A 20,727-nucleotide genomic window follows, 5' to 3' on the forward strand; every position below is an offset into this window, starting at 1 on the left:
AGCAGGAATTTAAAAGAAACCTAATACATATGCTCAAAGAAATAAGGAAAAATGAAGCAGGAACAGGAAGTCATAAAAAATGAAAATAGTAAATATGATATTAATATTTACAAAAGAATGAATATGTGAGTGGAAGCTTGTGTTATCTTCAACCCCACAGGTACCCATCATCATCTCCTACTCTAAGACCAGAGCATAAGTGATGCCCTGGAATTAGACAGACCTGGACTCTATTCTTTACTAGCTTGGGACCTTGGGAAAGTTTCTAAGCCTTTTCTGAGCCTCAGTTTTCCAATATGAAAAATGGAGTGATGGTAATTATACTCACCTCATAGAGTTATTATGAGGATTAAATGAGATGATGCATGCAAAGAGCTTAGGACAGTACTCAGCACAGCAGAATCATTCGATGATTCAGTATATGGATGGTGCTGCTGCTACTGCTGCTGCTGCTGATAATAATGAAGATAATGTTGATGATAGTGTAAGTTGTTTCTAGTCCTTTGTTTCATTCATCTCTTTTTCCATTGAGCAACATTCTCAAATATTTTGGTCTCAGATCCTTTGCATGCTTAAAAATTATTGACGATACCAAAGACATATTGTTTATATTGGTTTTATCAGTGATACTTACTATAGGTCAAAACTGAGACTCTAGGGCTTCCCTGGTGGCGCAGTGGTTGAGAGTCCGCCTGCCGATGCAGGGAACACGGGTTCGTGCCCCGGTCCGGGAAGATCCCACATGCCGCGGAGTGGCTGGGCCCATGAGCCATGGCCGCTGAGCCTGCGCATCCGGAGCCTGTGCTCCACAATGGGAGAGGCCACAACAGTGAGAGGCCCGCGTACCGCAAAAAATAAATAAATAAATAAAATAAAAGAATAATAAGAGAATATAATGAACAACTTTATGCCAATATATTTGACAGCTTAGATGATACAGAAAAATTCCTTGAAAGATACAAACTACCAAAGCTCTCTCAAGAAGAAAATCTGTAACCCGAATAGCCCTATATCTAATAAAGAGATTGACTTTGTAGTTTAAAACCTTCCCAGAAAGAAAACTCCAGGTCCAGATGACTTTACTGCTGAATTCTACCCAATATTTAAAGAAGAAATAATACTAAAGTCTACACAAACTTCCAGAAAATGGAAGAGGAGGGAAACGTCCCTACTCATTCAATGATGCCAGCATTACTCTGATACCCAGACCACATATTACTGGTAGACCAGTATACCCTATGAACCTAAATGCAAAGATTTTAAACAAAATTTTAGCAAACAGAATCCAACAATACAGAAAAAGGACATGACCAAATGAAGTTTATGCCAGGAATGCAAGATTGGTTTAACATTAAAAGTATCAATGTAATTCACCATATTAATATACTAAAAATGAAAAAAACCTGATAATCTCAATAGATACAAACATTTTTTTGAGAAAATACAGCATCTGTTCTTCAGAAAAACTCTTGGAAACCTAAAACTAAAAGGGAACTTCCTCAATCTCATGAAGGGCATCTACAAGAAGCCTACAGTTAACATTATACTTAATGGTGAAAGACAATGTTTTTCCCCTTAGTTCAGAAAAAAGGCAGTTATGTCATCTGTCACCATTTCTAGTCATCATTGTAGTGGTGGATATCTTATTTCCAATGCAGTAAGTCAAGGAAAATTGATAAAAGGCATCCAGATTGAGGAGGAAGAAATAAAACTTTTTATTTGCAGATAACATGATTATCTATGTAAGAAATCCCATGGAAACTTTGAAAAGCTAACAGATCGACATTCACAAATAAATGGTATTTCTACATAGTCACAACAAACAATTGGTAATGGAAATTCAAAAATACAATTTATAATATCAAAATTATGAAATATTTAGGGATAAATCTGACCAAAAAATATGCAAGAGTTGTACACTGAAAACTAGAAAACACTGCTGAGAGAAACCAAAGTAAACTTAAATAAATGATGAGATATACCATGCTCATGGATTGGAAAACTCAATATTGTTAAGATGTCAATTTTCCCCAAATTGATCTATAGATTCAAGACCCTAACCAAACAGGTTGCACTTATGGACATGAAACTATAGACAGTTTCACATTTATTCAGTATTCAAAAATCTTTATATAGCACCTATTATGTGTCAGCCTCTGGAGATATAGTCATAGACAAAACTAAAATCCTACTCACACCAATTCCAACGTGTATTTTTTTTTCCCCATCACCAAGCAATTCTCAGACATCAGCTGAGTGTCATATAGTTCAACTCAATTCTGCCACTATCTACCTGGCAATAATGTCAGGTCTCACACGTTAAGGGTTCAGTCCTCTCAGACTGCCTGTCTGGCCCCACTTCAGATGCCAATTGCAAGTCCTGGTTGTCTACCTGTGCTTCTGACCTACCACCTATAGACTGGAGGTTCCAACAACCCCCTCCTTGGGTTTGATTAGTTTACTAGAGTGGCTCACAGAACTCAGAGAAACATTTTACTTACTAGACTACCAGTTTATTATTAAAGGATATAACTCAAGGACAGCTATATGGAAGAGACGCATAAGGCAAAGTATGGGAAAAGGGTGCAGATCTTCTGTGCCCTCTCTGGGCACATCACTCTCCCCACACCTCCACATGTTCACCAAGCCAGAAGCTCTCTGAACCCCATCTTTTTGGGGGTTTATTACATAGCCATGATTGATTAAATCATTCATTGCATAGCCATGATTGATTAAATCATTGGCCATTGGCTATTGATTCAACCTCCAGCCTCTCTCACCTACCCAGAGGTTAGGAGGCATGGGACTGAAAGTTCCAACCCTCTAATCACGTGATTTGGTTTTCCTGGCAATCAGCCCCCATCCTTAGGTGCAGTCCAAAAGTCACTTCATTAACATAACAAAAGACACCATGATCATTCTCATCACTTAGGGAATTCCAAGAGTTTTAGGAGCTCTGAGCCAGAATTGGGGATGAAGGCCAAATACATATTTCTTATTATAAATCACAATATCACAAAAACGAATAAAATGTATGCCCTCATAGAACATATATACTATGAGAGAAAGACAGGAAAAAGGAAGAAGAGAAATCAAGGATGGCTCCTAAATATTTGATTTGAACATGTGAAGTTGGAGGTGGCTTTTAAGCCTCTCGAAGGGAAGATTTCAGGTAGGCATAAGGAATTAGGGGTCAGAAATTCAGGGGAGAGATGAGGGCTGGAGATATAGATTTCTCAGTCAACATCAAATAAATGGTATTTAAAGCCATGAGACTGAATGAGACCATTTGAGGAAAACTTCAGAAAGAAAAGGCCCAAGGCCAAACTCTTGAATATTCCAACATTTGGAGGCAGGACAGAGGGAGAGTATTCAGTAAAGAAAATAAAGAAGTAGTGTTAGTGAGGTGGGAGAAATGATCTTTTGTGAGATGTTCTAGAAGCCAAAATAAGGAAGTATTTCAATTTTCTTAAATGCCGTTGAGGTCAAATATGATGAGGACTAAGAAAGTCCATTTAATTTTTCAACTGAAATTTCATTGGTAACTTGACAAGAGCAGTTTTAGGAGTGTAGTTATGGTCAAGAAGCCAATTAGAATGGACTGAGGAGACAGTTGGAAGTGAGAAAATTTAGACAGCAACAAGAAACAACTCTTTAGAGAAAATTATTCTATGAAAGAAAGCTAGGAAATAGAGCAATTGCTCAAGTGAGCTACATGTCAAGAAAGGACTTTTTAAAGATTAGATATAAAAATATGTCTTTATGACATTGAAAATGCCAGTAAAGTTAAGGGCTACTAATATCAAGCGGGCTCTTAATGATGCCAGGCAATAGTACTACATTTCTGTAATCCATTCACTCTCACCATTCCTAAATAACATTAGGATCTTAGATGCCATTGATTATAAGATACATCATTATTTTACATATTACTAAGAAAGAAAAAAATGCTGTCAGTTAAACTATGGCTTGCCATCATTTGTAAGACAGCAATTTCACAGATGTTGAAATATGAAAAAGTATTAGAATCAGTGTAATACAGTATTTTCTTTCCTCAAACCTTTAATACCTTCTCCCTATCTTCACTTTGAGCTTCCTATTTCACTGAGAAAATAGAAGCAGTCAGGTGAGGACATCCTCATTCTCCCACCACCACATCTGTCCACCTGTCTGCATCTGTACCTATCGACTCTGCCTCTCCCCCCCTTTTTTAAACATCTTTATTGGAGTATAATTGCTTTACAGTGCTGTGTTAGTTTCTGCTGTATAACAAAGTGAATCAGCTATATGTATACATATATCCCCATATCTCCTCCCTCTTGCGTCTCCCTCCCACCCTCCCTATCCCACCCCTCTAGGTGGTCACAGAGCATCAAGCTGATCTCCCTGTGCTATGCAGCTGCTTCCCACTAGCTATCTGTTTTACATTTGGTAGTGTATATATGTCCATGCCACTCTCTCACTTTGTCCCAGCTTACCCTTCCTCCTCCCTGTATGCCTCCCCTTTTATTTCAATGAATAAATTGTCCATACTCTTGCTTAGAACTGATTCCCCCCGATTATGTACTGGATTACATCCCTTCTTTCCTCGAGGACTTTCCTCCTGCAACTGTCATCTTTCCTGTATTGTCCATTTCCCCCTCTCCACTGTATCATTTTAATTAGGATACAAACACTAATTTCTTCTATCTTAAAAAAAAATTCTGGACCCCAATTCCATATGCAGAGGACAGCTTTATTTTTCTATTCATCTTAAAAAAGCAAAACTGAAGAGTTGTCTATATGTACTTGCTTTCTCCCATTGTTTCATCCCACCCTTACCTAACTCTTATCAGACTTTATCAAACTTCCATCACTACACCAAAAGGGCATGTTTCAACAACTCCCACACTGCTCAATCCACTAGCCAATTATTAGTTCACATCCTACCTGACCTATCAGCAGCATTTAATGCAGTGGATCACTCCTTCCTTCTTGGAACATTTTCTTCCCTTGATTTTGCAGATTCAAACCCTCCTTCTTTTCCACCTGCCTCACGGATTATTCCATCTCAGTCTACTTTGTTGGGTTCTTTTCATCTCCCTGACCTAAGCTAGTGTATGGCTAGAAGAAACTGAACTAAGGGTAAATTATTCTCTTTAGCATACTGCTGATTTAGATTTTCCAGTATTTAAAAATTCTGGTGTCTATACAGATGGCCAAGAGGTACATGAAAAGCTGCTCAACATCACTAATTATTAGAGAACTGCAAATGAAAACTACAATGAGGTATCACCTCACACCAGTTAGAATGGGCATCATCAGAAAATCTAAAGACAACAAATGCTGGAGAGGGTGTGGAGAAAAGGGAACCCTCTTGCACTGTTGGTGGGAATGTAAATTGATACAGCCACTATGGAGAACAGTGTAGAGGTTCCTTAAAAAACTAAAAATAGAATTACCATATGACCCAGCAATCCCACTACTGGGCATATACCCTGAGAAAACCATAATTCAAAAAGACACATGCACCCCAGTGTTCATTGCAGCTCTGTTTACAATAGCCAGGTCATGGAAGCAACCTAAATGCCCATCAACAGATGAATGGATAAAGAAGATGTGGTACATATATACAATGGAATATTACTCAGCCATAAAAAAGGAATGAAATTGGGTCATTTGTAGAGACGTGGATGGATCTAGAGACTGTCATACAGAGTGAAGTAAGTCAGAAAGCGAAGAACAAATATCATGTATTAACACATATATGTGGAACCTAGAAAAATGGTACAGATTAACCAGTTTGCATGGCAGAAATAGAGACAGAGATGTAGAGAACAAACGTATGGACACCAAGGGGGGAAAGCGGGAGGTGGGGAGTGGTGGTGGGATGAATTGGGAGATTGGGATTGACATATACACACTAATATGTATTAAATAGATAAGTAATAACCTACTGTATAAAAAAATAAAATTTCCAAAAAAAAGCTGATGTCTTTCATTTTAAACAAAAAGGATATATACACCTCCCTTTTATAAATGACCCTGTCTCTCCAAACGGCCCCAGAGATACTAACCCAGGAATCTCCCCCTAAAGAGGCAGGAGCATGTGACGCATTCCGGAAACAAGCTCCATGGGCCTTATGGGAAATGTAGTGCCCGATGAATAGCCTGCACCGCGGGGAACTTGGGAATCTCTGGGTGGGCAGTTACTTCCGCACACGCGCAGTGGGGCAGTAGCCTGTAGTCTGTAATTTTCCAACCAGCCCTGTATGAAGTGGGAGTCGGGGTTTCGCCCAGATCTGGGAGATCTCCGTAACCTGATCTCCAGCTTAGAGTCGGAGCTGGGAGTGTGGCAGTGAAAGACTGGCAGGTATGACTCTGCAGAACTTGGGGGACATAAGGGAAGGGCGGGAAGAAAAGGACCGGTTTATTGGCTTACTGAACTGAAAAACCTTAAAACTCTCACGTGCGGTGACTTCGTGTTTGGGTGTGTGGGTCCTGTCCAATTCTGGAGTAGTTCAGAGAAAGCAAGAGAAGGGCCCGACCGCCACTCAGAGGGTTCCTAGATCCCGGGTGGGGCTAGAGCAAGCTCAGTTTGCATTCCTGCCCTTGCAAGTAAAGGACACTATGTAGAAGTCTGTGCATCAAACTACACCTTCCCAGCACAGTTGGTCCTACCAGAACCATTTAAAACCATTTACAATGGTTTAAAATTAAACCATGTTCAGGGATCTAGGAATAAAGTGATTCTAGAGAAACTTCGATGCACTCTTAGGGTATTACCACAACAATCATCCGAATTTTGCATATGAATTAACTGAAGCTGAGAGAGGTGAAGTTAACTTGCCTAGACTCAAACAGTTTAGTATAATAGAAGATCTGAGATTCAAATCCAGATGAGTTTTCTTCAAATTTCATTTTTTTCGCAAGATGAAAACAACCTGCAAAACAAAGCGTTGGACATATTTTCCTTTTGAAATATTTGAGTAATGTATGCTGAGTAAAATTCGGTGTGTCTTTTTTTTTTTTTTTTTTTTAAGGATCTCTTGGTGAATCTTCAGATTTTCCAGTGAAGACGAAATAAAGCTGGGGGTCCATCTTGCGCATTTTAGCCTTTCTAGGGCCCTAGCAGTGCTGGTTGGAATTTCAAAAAGCCTAGACTGGGCTCATAGGAGATGGTGAATTCCGAGGGGGAGGAGGAGGGAGAGGGAGAAACAGATTTAGAGTCTAAACTGAAGACTCCAGCTTAAAAAAAATCCTCACCTCCCCCACCTCCCCGCCGGGTCTCTGGATCCGGCCTTCTCAAGAAACCTATTTGAGATCTCTTACTCCAGCTACAGAACAGAGACCAGAGAATCACAGGAAGGAATGACTTCTAAAGATACTGAGCTTCGGAGGTCAGGCTTTTAGTTATCCTTTTAACTCATTCATTATTTGCTAAGGATACAAGTATTTGTATTTACTTAGGATACATTTCTGGGAGAAAAAAAAAAGTCACTGGTTTAAAGGTTAACGACTTGCTGTTAGGTCTGTAGGACAGAAATGTACAAGATACTTATCTAAGCTCCATATATTAATAACACAGAGATCATTGCTTATAAAATATAGACTTTTCTGACTTGCTAGAAATGTCATTCTCCCACTGGGTGGCATTTTCTGAGACTGCAGTGTGTGTGCTTCTGTTTTCACAGAGCAGGGTTCTACACTGCAGTCCTGGTGTTTCTCATGTCTTTACTCTCTTCCCCATTTCTACTTTCATAGATTTCTGTGTAAGAGCTGCAAAAATGGTCAACTTAGAGGTAAGGCATCCATTTATTGCTATTTAAATCTCTTAAAAAATCCATATAAGGACTTCCCTGGCGGTCCAGTGGTTAAGACTCCGTGCTTCCACTGCAGGGGGCGCGGGTTCCATCGAGGAACTAAGATCCTGCCTGCCGTGCAGCGCAGCCAAAAAAAAAAAAAATCCACATAATAAAAAGGAAATGTATAGTCAGGGAAAACGTAAATTGAATAGATAAGGTCCAAAAGTGCTAAGTTGATATCCAGATTATAGGGTCTGCACTTAGCTGGAGCTGCATATGTATACCCAGTCTCTCTGGTGATCATAGAAAATGGATAGCCAACCTTTTAAAGTACTGGCTTTGTCCTTGAGAATAAAGCAGAACAATTCCCCGGATAAGTAAATTTTTTCTTGGCACAATTCTCCAAAGAAAATATCTTACAATGGGTTTTCTTTTTTTTTTTTTTTTTGCCGCACCCCGAAGCTTGTGGAATCTTACTTCCCCAACCAGGGATTGAACCCACGACCCAGCAGTGAGAGTGCCGAGTCCTAACCACCGGCCCACCAGGGGATTCCCACAATGGGTTTTCATAGAGATAGTGTTGGAAACAATATTGACAGTAACAATCCTGTGATGAATATAACATCAGTTTTCCTATGACTTTCTTTTTATAAATTTTTATTTATTTATTTATTTATTTATTTATTTATTTGGTTGCACCAGGTCTTAGTTGCAGCAGGCGGGCTTCTTAGTTGTGGCTTGCAAACTCTTAGTTGAGGCATGCATTTGGGATCTAGTTCCCTGACTGGGGATTGAATCCGGGCTCCCTGCACTGGGAGCGTGGAGTCCTAACCAGTGTGCCACCAGGGAAGTCCCTCCTGTGACTTTCTTAGAGTGTTCCCTAGAATAAGCAGAGAACATAGTGCCAAGAAGTGCTATATGAACTCAACTGGTAAGTCCAGATACATATCCTTTTTAATATTCACCTGGATCCATAAGTAAACCTTGCTCCTTTTCCAGAGTCTTCAGCAATTCTTGAGCATTTTCTCTTCCATGTGAATTTAGAAATCAGCTTGTCAAGGTCCATAAGGGGGTATGTTAGGTATTTTTATTGTGATTGCATTACACTTTTAGATTAATTTGGAGAGAATTCATAACTTTTCAATAGTGAGTTCTCCATTTTTTTAAATTGAAGTAGAGTTGATTTACCATGTTGTGCCAATGTCTGCTGTACAGCACAGTGACTCAGTTATACACATAGAGACATGCTTTTTTCATATTCTTTTCCATTTTGCTTTATCACAGGATATTGAATATAGTTCCCTGTGCTATATGTTAGGACCTTGTTGTGTATCCATTCTAAATGTAATAGTTTGCATCTATCAACCACAAACTACCAGCCCATCCCTCTCCCTCCCCTCCTCCCTGTTGGCAACCACATATCTGTTCTCTATGTCTGTGAGTCAGTTTCTGATTTGTAGATAGGTTCATTTGTGCCATATTTTAGATTCCACATATAAGTGATATCATATAGTATTAGTCTTTCTCTTTCTGACTTACTTCACTTAGTATGATAATCTCTAGTTGCATCCATGTTGCTGCCAATGGCATTATTTCATTCTTTTTTATGGCTGAGTAATATTCCATTGTATATATGTACCACATCTTCTTTATCCATTCATCTGTCGATGGACATTTAGGTTGTTTCCATGTTTTGGCTATTGTGAATAGTGCTGCTGTGAACATAGGGGTGCATGTATCTTTTTGAATTATAGTTTTGTCTGGGTACATTCCCAGGAGTGGGATTGCTGGATCATATGTTAATTCTATTTTTAGTTTTCTGAGGGACCTCTATACTGTTCTCCATAGTGGCTGTACCAACTTACATTCCCACCAACAGTGTAGGAGGGTTCCCTTTTCTCCACACCCTCTCCAGCATTTGTTATTTGTGAGTTCTTCATTTTATTCATTGTTTTTTGGTCCTTCATTACAGTTTTATAGGTTTATTATGGTAATTCTTTTATATTTCTTATGATGTTTATTCTTACATATGGTTTAAGTTGCTATTGAGAATGGAATGGATTTTTTTTCATTATATTTTCTAATTGGCTATTCTGGTGTAGAGGAAAGTATGGATTTATCTATTTGACTTTATGTCAACTTACAGAACTCTTACTAAGTCCAAGAGTTTTTTAGTTGATTCTTAGATTTTCTAGATAGACCATCATATACTCTTCAAATGGAGTTTTGTCCCTTATTGCCTAATATGTAGGCTCCATATTTTTTCCTTGTCTTATGTCAATGGACAGGACTTCTAATAACTATAATTTTGAATGTAATTTCTAGCCAAAATCTTTTTTGTTCCAGGTTTAGTGGGAATGCTTCCAGTGTCTTACTGTTTCCTCTTGTAATCTGGTTGATAGTTGTTTTTTTGTTTTGTTTTGTTTTTTAAATCAAGTTAAGGATTTTTAGCTTGTTAAGATTGTTTTCATAAATTGGGAACTTTTTTTCTCATATCACTTTTTTTATACCTGTCAATAAAATAATATATTTTTTCTTTAATATAACAGTTTAAAGAATTTCTAATACATTTCCCAATATTGAACTATCTGCATTCCTGGGGTAAACCCTGCCTAGTCTCTCTTTTTTTTTTTTAATATTTATTTATTTATTTGGCTGCACCAGGTCTTAGTTGTGGCATGTGGTATCTTCGTTGCCGTGTGCGGGATCTTTAGTTGTGGTATGCAGGCTTTTTTAGTTGCAGCATGTGAATCTAGTTCCCTGACCAGGGACTGAACCCAGGCCCCCTGCTTAGGGAGCGAGGAGTCTTAACCACTGGACCACCAGGGAAGTCCCTCTCTTAACTTTTTAAAGGGACAGATAGTAAAGATTTTAGGCTTGAAGGCCATATAATCTCTGTGGCAACTACTCAACTCTGCTCTTGTAGTTGAAGTAAACAAATGGACATAACTGTGTTCTAGTTACATTTTATTTACAAACACAGGCGGTCAACCTGTGGGTTGTAGTTTGCTGACACCTGCTTTATATGGTCTTAACTATCTCTTTGCAGTAGGCATGTTACCACGTCTTTTTAATTTCAGTTTAAGTTAAACATGATTTTGACTTTATGGTTGAGAGGATGTATTTTATCATATTAAAAAATCTGGGGGCTTCCCTGGTGGTGCGGTGGTTGAGAGTCCGCCTGCTGATGCAGGGGACATGGGTTCGTGCCCCGGTCCGGGAAGATCCCGCATGCCGCAGAGCTGCTAGGCCCGTGAGCCATGGCCGCTGAGCCTGCGCATCTGGAGCCTGTGCTCTGCAACAGGAGAGGCCACAACAGTGAGAGGCCCGCGTACCGCAGGAAAAAAAAAATCTGTATTTTTCTATTTTATTTATGCTTATGTGAGTCTGGCGTATTAACCTTATAGCCCCTCTAACATCTTATTACCGTTACATGTTTGTTTTGCAGTGTCTAATAGATTGTAAGATCTCTGAGGGCAGTAATAATTTTATTTTTTGTTATCTCTAGTACTGTACTTGGTATGTCCTCATTGAATATTGTATGAGTGAATGAATGAAGAACATATAAGTAATATTTAAAAATAATTTTTAGACATAATTCACATATTACAAATTGACCCCTTTAAACTGTATACAATTTAGTGGGGTTTTTTTTAGTATATTGTCATAATTGTGAAACCATCACCACTAATTTCAGAACATTTTCATTACTCTGAAAAGAAACCCCATATCCATTAGCAGTCACTCCCCATTCCTTCCTTCCCCCAGCCCTGAATTACTTTATGTTTATATGTATTTGCCTATTCTGAGCATTTCATACAAATGGAACCATACAATATGTGATTTCTTGTGACTGGCTTCTCTCACCCAGCACAAAATTTTCAAGGATCATCTATGTTGTAGAGTCCTTTTTATTGCTGAATAATATTGGATCATATGGCTATACCTCATTTTGTTTATCTATTTATTAGTTGATGGATACCCATATTGTTGCCACTTTTGCCTATTATGAATAATTCTGCTATGGGCATTTGTGTATGGCTTTTTCTTTGGCGGGGGGATGTATGATTTCAATTCTTTTGCGTATATACCTAGGAAAAATTGCTGGGTCATATGGTGACTGTATGTTTGACATTTTGAGGAACTCCTGAACTGTTTTCCATAGTTGCTGCACCATTTTACAGTTCTACCATCAATGTATGAGAGTTCCAGTTTCTCCCTATCCTTATTAACACTTATCATTGTCTGCCTTTGATTTTAGCCATCCTAGTGGGTATAAAGTGATACCTCATTGTGGTTTTAATTTGTATTTACTAATGATGTTGAACATCTTTTCATGTGCTTATGGACCATATCTGTTTTTGGAAAAATGTCTGTTCAAATCCTTTGCCCATTTTTAAATTGGGTTTTCTTTTTATTGTTGTGTTGTAAGAATTCTTTTTATAATTTAGATGCAAATTTCTTTTTAGATATATGATTTACAAATATTTCCTCCTATTTTGTGAATTGTCTTTTTCACTTTCTTCATGGTATCCTTTGGAGCTTAAAAATGTTTAATTTTGTTGAATCCAATTTATCTATTTTTTTTCTTTTGTCACTTACACTTTTTCTGTCATGTGTAAGAAACCATTGCCTAATCCCAGGTCATAAAGATTTACTCCCTTGTTTTCATCTAAGAATTATGTACAGTTGACCCTTGAGCAACACGGGCTTGAACCGTGTGGGTCCACTTATATGTAGATTTTTTTCAATACATACATACTACAGTACTACATGACCTGTGGTTCGTTGAATTCGTGGTTGTGGAACCACGGATATGGAGGGCTGTAAAGTTATGTGGATTTTTAACTGTGGAGAGGTTGTTCAAGGGTCACCTCTAGTTTTAACTCTTACACATAGGTCTCTGATCCATTTTTAGTTCGTTTTTATATATGATGTGAGGTGTGTGTGTTGAGGGGAGTCCAACTTCATTTTTTTGCATGTGGAGATCCAGTTGTTCCAACACCATTTGTTTAAAAGACCATTCTTTCCCTCATTGAATTATCCTGGCATTAGTTGAATATTTTTAATATAATTTTTGTTTCTATCACAAAGTATATTTCTGAATCAGGTGTACAGTAGTTATCATACATTACTTTCTGAAACCTCAGCAATGAACATGATATGATCCTAAGAGGCTGCCATGATTCTCTTATAAGTCCCCAAATGATGCACACTTTAGTTTGAAGATCCATGTACTATTACAGGGATCAGTGACACTCCAGGATGTGGCTGTGGAATTCACCCCAGAGGAGTGGCAGCTGCTTGACTGTGATCAGAGAACCTTGTATTGGGATGTGATGTTGGAGAACTTTAGAAACCTCATCTCAATGGGTAAGGACAGTGGGTGGTAACTTTTCAGTGTAACTCATTATGTTTTAATAGTGCCCTTCCTTTAAGACCTGCGAAAGCTGTGAACATTCTGAAGCATTAGTAAGTTTGTCCCTGAATTTTAGTGGTCAAAGATTCTTAATCCCCTTTGGGGATCAGATAATTTGTTTAATGCTTCTGCCTCCCAAATGAAGAAGGGTCTTTTCTGTCTAAAGCTTGTCTGTCATCTTCACAGGCCCTAAGACTCCAGGAGGCAAACCCGAATTGTGAGGTAGTCGTTTGTTCCTAGCACTTTGTCCCCAGTTCTGTGTTGTTTCCCACGAACAGGGTGTCCAGTCACCAAAACAAAAGTGATCTTCAAGGTGGAGCAAGGACAAGAGCCATGGATGGTGGAGGGAGAGAACCCACGTTGGCGCTCTCCAGGTGAGTCAGAGAAAGCAGGTAGATGGGAGTCTCTGGAACTGAGATCCAGTTGTGAGTGAGGGACAGGCACCTCTGAAATACTTTTCAGGAAGCACCTCTTAAAACCACACACGTTTGAAAGTGAGTGGGTACACCTGACACAACATCCTCAGATCCCCAGGTGACACCTTCACTTCCACTCTTCCACGTGGCCGCTCTTTCTGTTTCTCAGCTCTTGTGTGGGAGGACGTCCTTCCTCTCCACTCTGGCTCCTCGCGCTGCCTGTTCCATCGAAGTGCTTGTTGGTTCTCTCAGTCCCTAGAATCCTCATTCTTCTTCCCTCCTCACCATGATGGCAGATCTTTCCATACATCTGTTTCTAATAATGTAGTCAGATTATGTGGATTTGAAGTCTTATTCCACCAACCTCTGTCTAACCTAATTATTTTGTAGCACAACTTTATTTATAAAATAGGGGTAATATGACTTTACCTCAGGTTTTTGTAAAGATTATATGAGTTAATACAAGCAAAACCCTTCATATAGTGGCAGACAGTAAGTGTTCAGCATATGTTAGTTGTTTTTATTTCAAAACTTTTATAACATGTTCTTCCTAATTTTTTTCCTTTTTTAAAAAAACTCGTTCCTTTTCTTGCAGCATATACTCCCCCTGTGTACCCTACCTTGCTCATCTGTAGTCTTACAGCTAACTTGGGGTATCTACCTTCTAGTGCATCTTTCTGCTTCACTTGATAATATTGATATCTTTTGGAAATTGTCCTCCAACTTTATTTGAATTAGTTCCTCACTAATCTGCCCTCACCCTTTCTCACAGCTTATTCACCCTTTGCTGTTTGACTTCTCTTCCATCTTCTGAAATTCTGTCCACAGTAACTCCCTCAGAAACTTCATCACTCTAAAGACTACAGTTATTTATTTTGTGCCATCTCCAGCATCTTTGCCTCACCAGCTTTCCATTCCCTTAATTTTACCCTACCTGGCTTTATTGTCTGTTTTATCATAGTAACCAATTTTTAATATTCTTCAACCCTTTACCTTTATCCTTACAATAAAAGGTAGTGACTGGTCTCCTGGTCTGTAGTCACAAAATCACTGTGGTAAGGAATTTGGCTTTTTCTCTTAAGAATTTCTCCTTAAATACTATTGTGACTTATTACCTATAATTTCAACTATTAGTTTATCCAAGACTGACTCAAAATAAAATCTTCCCTTTGCACAGCGTCCATAAAAGAAGTATGTTTCAAATGATTAAGATACCAATTAAATGTGTTTTAGATTCCCTGGAACCCCAATTACTACTGGCATAAAACAAATGAATTTTAACTCCTGATATGGTATCTTGGCTGTTTATGTAAATACTTATATTGCCAATTCCAGCCTACTTTCTGGTTTATCTTAGATGTTCTTGCAAGATTTATCTGAATTATTTCATTTTGCTTGTCACTCTTCTGACAAACATGTTATTCCTGTATCACCTGTATTATGGTATTTAAATGGCTTATCCCTCTGTATGTGATCCCATGTTTATCCAGAATTGTCCATCTTTTCCCTATTCCATGCAATTAGACTCTTTAGCATCCTCTGTACACAGTTTTCTTTTCCGCATTAGTCCTTTTGATTCTGATGTGTTCCATCTAACTAAAACCGTTACCGAAAGCTCGGCCTCTCTGTACAGCAATGCTGAATCAAATCACAGAGTTTTGGGTGAAGTAGAAGAGGATAGCTTTATTGCTTTGCCAGGCAAAGGGAGACACACTGGGCTTCAGCCTTGAAAAACTATGTGTCTCTCCCCCAGAGGATTTGATTAAGGGCTTTATAACAGGGGTTCAAAGGTGGGGTCCTGACAAGATTAGGGTGTGAACAGGGCTTGCACTCCCTCAGTCTCAGGTGGTCTTCTCTTAATCTTGTTGAGCTTCTCTGGTCCCTTTAATCCTGCCTCAGGTTGTTTCTTAGCTGCTCCTCCCTTGATTAGCAACTGTTCAAATCCACCCTTTGGAGCTCAGGGATGGTCATGGAAGCTGGAGTCTTGCCTGGAAGAAATGGTGGACAAAAGGAGGCCTCAGCGCTCAGGCCTCATGGTTTCAGTGCCTGGGAGCCCCTCAAGGCCCCACTCGGTTTCAAAACCAGCATGCTATGAAGTCTAAATTCAGTTTTCTCCTCTTTCATGGTAACTTTAGCCTACATTGATCTCTGCCTTCTTTGAATTCCCATCCCAACTCTACTATGGCTCTGTCAACTTGACATATACTATCTTAGATTTTTTTTTTTAATCCTGTGGCTTTTAAGACTTTAAAAAAAAAAAAAAACCTGTGGCTTTAAGGCATGTTTTCTCATGATTACTCCCTGAAGAGAAAGTCCAGTATCATTTTTTTTCTTCACACCATAGCTGAGCACATCATGGACATTCAATGAATATTTAATTAATTCATTTTTGTAAAGTCAGGGATTGTGGGGATGTTTCTTATCCTTTCATTCAACAAGGCTTTTTAATGTTTCCTGAGAAGGATTCAAATAAAGAAAAAAAAATTGTTTTTCCAGGTTTGTAAATTGTAGTTGAAAAGGCAAAACATAGCCATATATTTTAAAATTTGATGAATGTGGAACATTTGTTCAACGCACAGTAACATTGTGGTTTTAATCTAGTTAGTTGTCAAAATAAATGGTTTAGGCAGCAGTGATGACTGTCTTAGAAGTTCAGAGAAAATGGAGCCTAAAGTTTAAAGTAGGCAAAGACTGGAGGAGCCTTTTTTTTAAGATCATGGAACAATGGCTCCTCCCTAAAGGATATCTAAATACTAGATAGGATGAGAGAGGATGAAGGAGGGCAAGTTAAGGTGGGGAAGGAACATGAGCAAATGATTGTAGCTATTTAGAATCTAGAATCCTTGGAACAGAAGTAGGTATTTGTTGAGGGCTAGAGTAGTGCATGCTTAGATACCATGAGTGAATTCATTGTATTGCATATTTTTGTTCACCAGGCTGATTACCCTAGATTTTTCAGTTGGGTATTGTTGGCCAAGGTAACACAGGATGCTGCTTCTCATTGGTTGAAGTAGAGAGGAAAGAAGACAGGAACCCAGTCCCCACATTTAGAACCACTCAATAAAGAAATGTGTATTAATGGCTATAGCCCACTACTCAGCCAGCTCCACAGAGGATAAGGCATGAAGCAAAAGGCTAGGGGTATTGTAGTAACTCCACATGGAAGGAAATTCACGAGTGGGGAATTATAACCCCCTCCCTAATTTTTTTTTGTTTTTAATGGAACAGTGTATTGGGGATTTATAGGGTTTTGAGATTAGGAGTTAAAAATGTGACTTCAGGGGCAAAGAGGCTTTCTGGGGACTAGTTTGTTAGGCAGATTGAAAGAGGATGTAAAAGCAGTACTTGTCATATATCAAAACTTAGCCTGAATAAAAATGGTAACAAGCAGATAGAATCTGTGCTTGGGCTAAGAATAGCACACCCTCGAATGACCTGCTAGACCTTTGTGTTCCTGGGCTTACAAGTACGTGTAAGAATGAATCCCAGCTGTAGTAGTGTTGGAGCCCTGTCTACAGATATGTCTCAGCCGTGGTTTGGATGAGGTTAGAGGGTTGGAGATAGAAAAATGTTCCTGAAGGGAAATGACATTGTGCCAGATGATCAAGAGGAAAAAGAGATATGAATGAGGGAAATAAGGAGCTATTCTACCTGGGTAATCTAGGAATTAGGTAGTAAGGACCCTGATTCTGATCTCCCTTCTCCAAATCTAGTTTTCCCTCTGATATTTTTCCCTTAACTCCCTTGTCTCTTGTTCCCCTGGCTACCCGGTCCATTGATCACATCTCCACAGTGGGCTCTCATCATTCTGTGAGCTAACCATATGCCCTTGTTGAGCAATTGAGCAACTTTTTGATTTCCTTTGTACCCTCCTTACTGTACCTTGTGCTATTTTACTATCTTTCCTCAGGTCACAAGTTAAGCCATCTGTTCTCATTGTCATTCTGTGCTCCCATTTCCTCTTTAGCAGTTTTATTCTTAAAGCTCAGGATCAAGGCAAATACAGATTTGTTTCAGAATGAGAGACTAGATTTGGAATCATATATGTTTCTATAACTGTTGATGGCAAAGATTAACTAGGAATGTTTCACTGTACTCCTTTTTAGAAGCTGACTGCCCACTTATTGATGAATCAGACAAGCACCAGGAAAGCAAAGACAATTTTTTGAATTCAGTTTTGTTCATGTTCAATAAAATTCTGACTGTGAAGAGACTTCATGGTTATAATATGAGCACAAGTCTTAATCCTACAAGAAAAATATCATATAAATGTAAGTCATATAGGAAGAGTTTGCAACCTACTTCAGACTTACTTAATTGTAATAGATGTTATACTGGAGAAAACTCTTATGAATGCAGTGAATGTGGGAAAGCCTTCAAAACGAAGTTTCATTTTATTAGCCATGAAAAAAATCATACAAGAAAAAAACCCTTTGAATGCAACGACTGTGGGAGAGCCTATAGCAGGAAGGCTCACCTTGCAACTCATCAGAAAATACATAATGGAGAGAGACCCTTTGTGTGCAGTGATTGTGGGAAAGCATTTACACATAAAGCACAACTCATGGTCCATCAGAGACTCCACACTGGAGAGAAACCTTATGAATGCAGTCAATGTGGAAAATCATTCACCTGGAACTCCTCCTTTACTCAACACGTGAAATCACATACACTTGAGAACTCATTTGAATGTAAGGAATGTGGGAAAACCTTCAGGTATAGTTCATCCCTTTATAAACACTCTAGATTTCATACAGGAGAGAAACCCTATCGATGCATCGTGTGTGGCAAAGCCTTTGGCAACACTTCTGTGCTTGTTACTCATCAAAGAATTCACACAGGAGAGAAACCTTATGGATGTATTGAATGTGGCAAAGCCTTCATCAAGAAGTGTCACCTCCTCAGACATCAGATAATTCATACAGGAGAAAAGCCCTATGAATGTAGCAAATGTAGGAAAGCATTTTCTCAGAAGTCAAATCTTATTTTACATCAGAAAATTCATATGTAATATTCACTTATGAATCTGAGAAAACTTTAAATATTTGATAAACCTTATTAAGTAGAGAATTTATGGTGAGGAGAAATCCACCAATCTGAATGAATTGGAAGAATAAATTCCCATTAAAAAAACCAATGCCAATCATGTTCTGCAAGTGATGATAAAGTTTTTAGAGAAAAGATCACAGAAAAAGTTAATTTATAAATGCACATAGAGCTTGGAAAGTAAGCATAAATTAAACAATCAAGGAATCAGTGAAAACTACATTTACCATCTCTGATTTTTAATTCTTATAACAAATTATGCAAGTGTGAGTAAAAAATGTTTATATTATATATTATATTAAATTATATCTATTAAGTTTCTGCAGTAAATTTCACCATTTTTTTCTTCCAATCCTAACAGTAACATGCAAGTGAAAACATGTGGTTTAATATGTAGTATGAATTTCAGTAATATTTGCACCCATTTGCTGGCACTTTTGAGGGGTATGGCAGTGTTACTGAATCTCATTCTCAAACTTGTTATAAAGATGTATAGAATTACACATATGTATAATTTAACAAGATACCAATTGAGAGGGGGAAAGCAGTTGTATTCTGTATTACAGTAAGTACTCAGTTGAGGAAAAGACGTATTTAAATAAGTGTGTAAATAAAACATTTGCCCTTCAAATATTCCTGTTCTTTTTCATTGATGTATTTACCTAAGGTGTATGTATAGCTCAAGTAGTAGTTAACTAGGGTATCATCTACATTTCATTTTAATAAACTAGAGTGTCGTGATACTTTGCAACTTTCAGGGAGTGAGCTTTGGGGTCTATTGTTTGTTTTCTTGTAAGAAATTGATACAGGTTTTGCTCCTAGGGGTGCCTGGAATTTACCATGTGACAGCACAGGCAGCATTAATCGAGTTGAAAAGAGGACTTTTTTTTTGCTCAGCAACTTCACTTTGGAACGTGACATTTTGTAAGTTCCACATATTCCCTTAAAAGGATGAAGCAACCTTTTTTTTTTTTTTTTTGTGGTATGCTGGCCTCTCACTGTTGTGGCCTCTCCCGTTGCACAGGCTCCAGACGCGCACACTCAGCGGCCATGGCTCACGGGCCCAGCCGCTCCGCGGCATGTGGGATCCTCCCGGACTGGGGCACGAACCCACGTCCCCTGCATCGGCAGGCGGACTCCCAACCATTGTGCCACCAGGGAAGCCCTCATTGGCCATTTTTTGAAGAGTAATGCTGAGTAATGATTATAAATTAATGACAGTGCTTTTTTTTGAACAAGCATACTAGCACTTAAGGATCTAAATTATTTACTGACTTTGTTGCTTGACCAAACTTTAGTCAGGCTCCTGAACCTTTCCGAGGCCCACTTGCACACTTACTTGTAAAATCTAGTTTTAGCAAGAACCCTGCTAAGTCATTTTAACCAGAACCCTCCACCCTCAATATCTGATCAGGTTCCTCATCCTCCATCATCCTTCAGGTGATGTCTGATCACCCTGGCCTGTCTTCAGCAGGAATCCTGTTAGGCAGATTCAGCCAGAACCCTCCTTACCCGTTTTCTCTTAGTAATTTTCCACCCACTGACCCCCTACCCTACTCCTTAGCTATAAATTCCTACTTGTGTATGGTGTATTCAGAGTTGAGCCCAATCTCTCCCCAACTAAAATCCCATGGCAGTGGTCCCTATACCTATCACACTGGTCCTGAGTAAAGTCTGTCTTGTCATTTGTCATCTTTAACAAATGTCACTGAATACCTTTTTTCTTTAACACTTTCCCAGTTGTTTTAGGAGGTGGCATACTAGTTACACTCTTGCAGTTTCAAAAATTTCTGTTACCTTCTTTCTTTTGGAATTGTCTTCAGAATCCATTTGTCAGCCACACAGGGAATTCTTTAGGTATGTATAGTCACGGGACTTGCCTTTTTTTTTTTGCAGCCCAACAGTTTTCTCATTTCCTACATGAAATCCTTGTTTTACCCTACTCAGTGCTTTCCATTCCCATCCTATCTCCCCTTCCCATGCCCATGCTTCTCATCTGAGAAACTCAAAACTATGTAAGGCTACAGGAAGAGGACACATATTAGGAGGCAGTAGGGAGCTC

General features: G+C 38.7%; 1 protein-coding gene across 1 annotated transcript; it reads left to right on the forward strand.

The window, feature by feature from the left end:
* The first annotated feature begins 6,238 nt into the window (after positions 1 to 6,238).
* Positions 6,239 to 19,543, forward strand: ZNF684 (zinc finger protein 684). The gene is made up of 5 exons (XM_024738757.1): positions 6,239 to 6,352; positions 7,744 to 7,781; positions 13,031 to 13,157; positions 13,482 to 13,577; positions 17,726 to 19,543. Exons 2-5 carry the CDS (start codon positions 7,767 to 7,769, stop codon positions 18,628 to 18,630), a joined length of 1,143 nt encoding a protein of 380 aa, XP_024594525.1. The 5' UTR covers positions 6,239 to 6,352; positions 7,744 to 7,766; the 3' UTR covers positions 18,631 to 19,543.
* Positions 19,544 to 20,727: the final 1,184 nt, after the last annotated feature.

Source organism: Neophocaena asiaeorientalis, unplaced genomic scaffold (assembly GCF_003031525.2).
Source record: "Neophocaena asiaeorientalis asiaeorientalis breed wild unplaced genomic scaffold, Neophocaena_asiaeorientalis_V1.1 scaffold106, whole genome shotgun sequence".
NCBI lineage: Eukaryota > Metazoa > Chordata > Mammalia > Artiodactyla > Phocoenidae > Neophocaena > Neophocaena asiaeorientalis.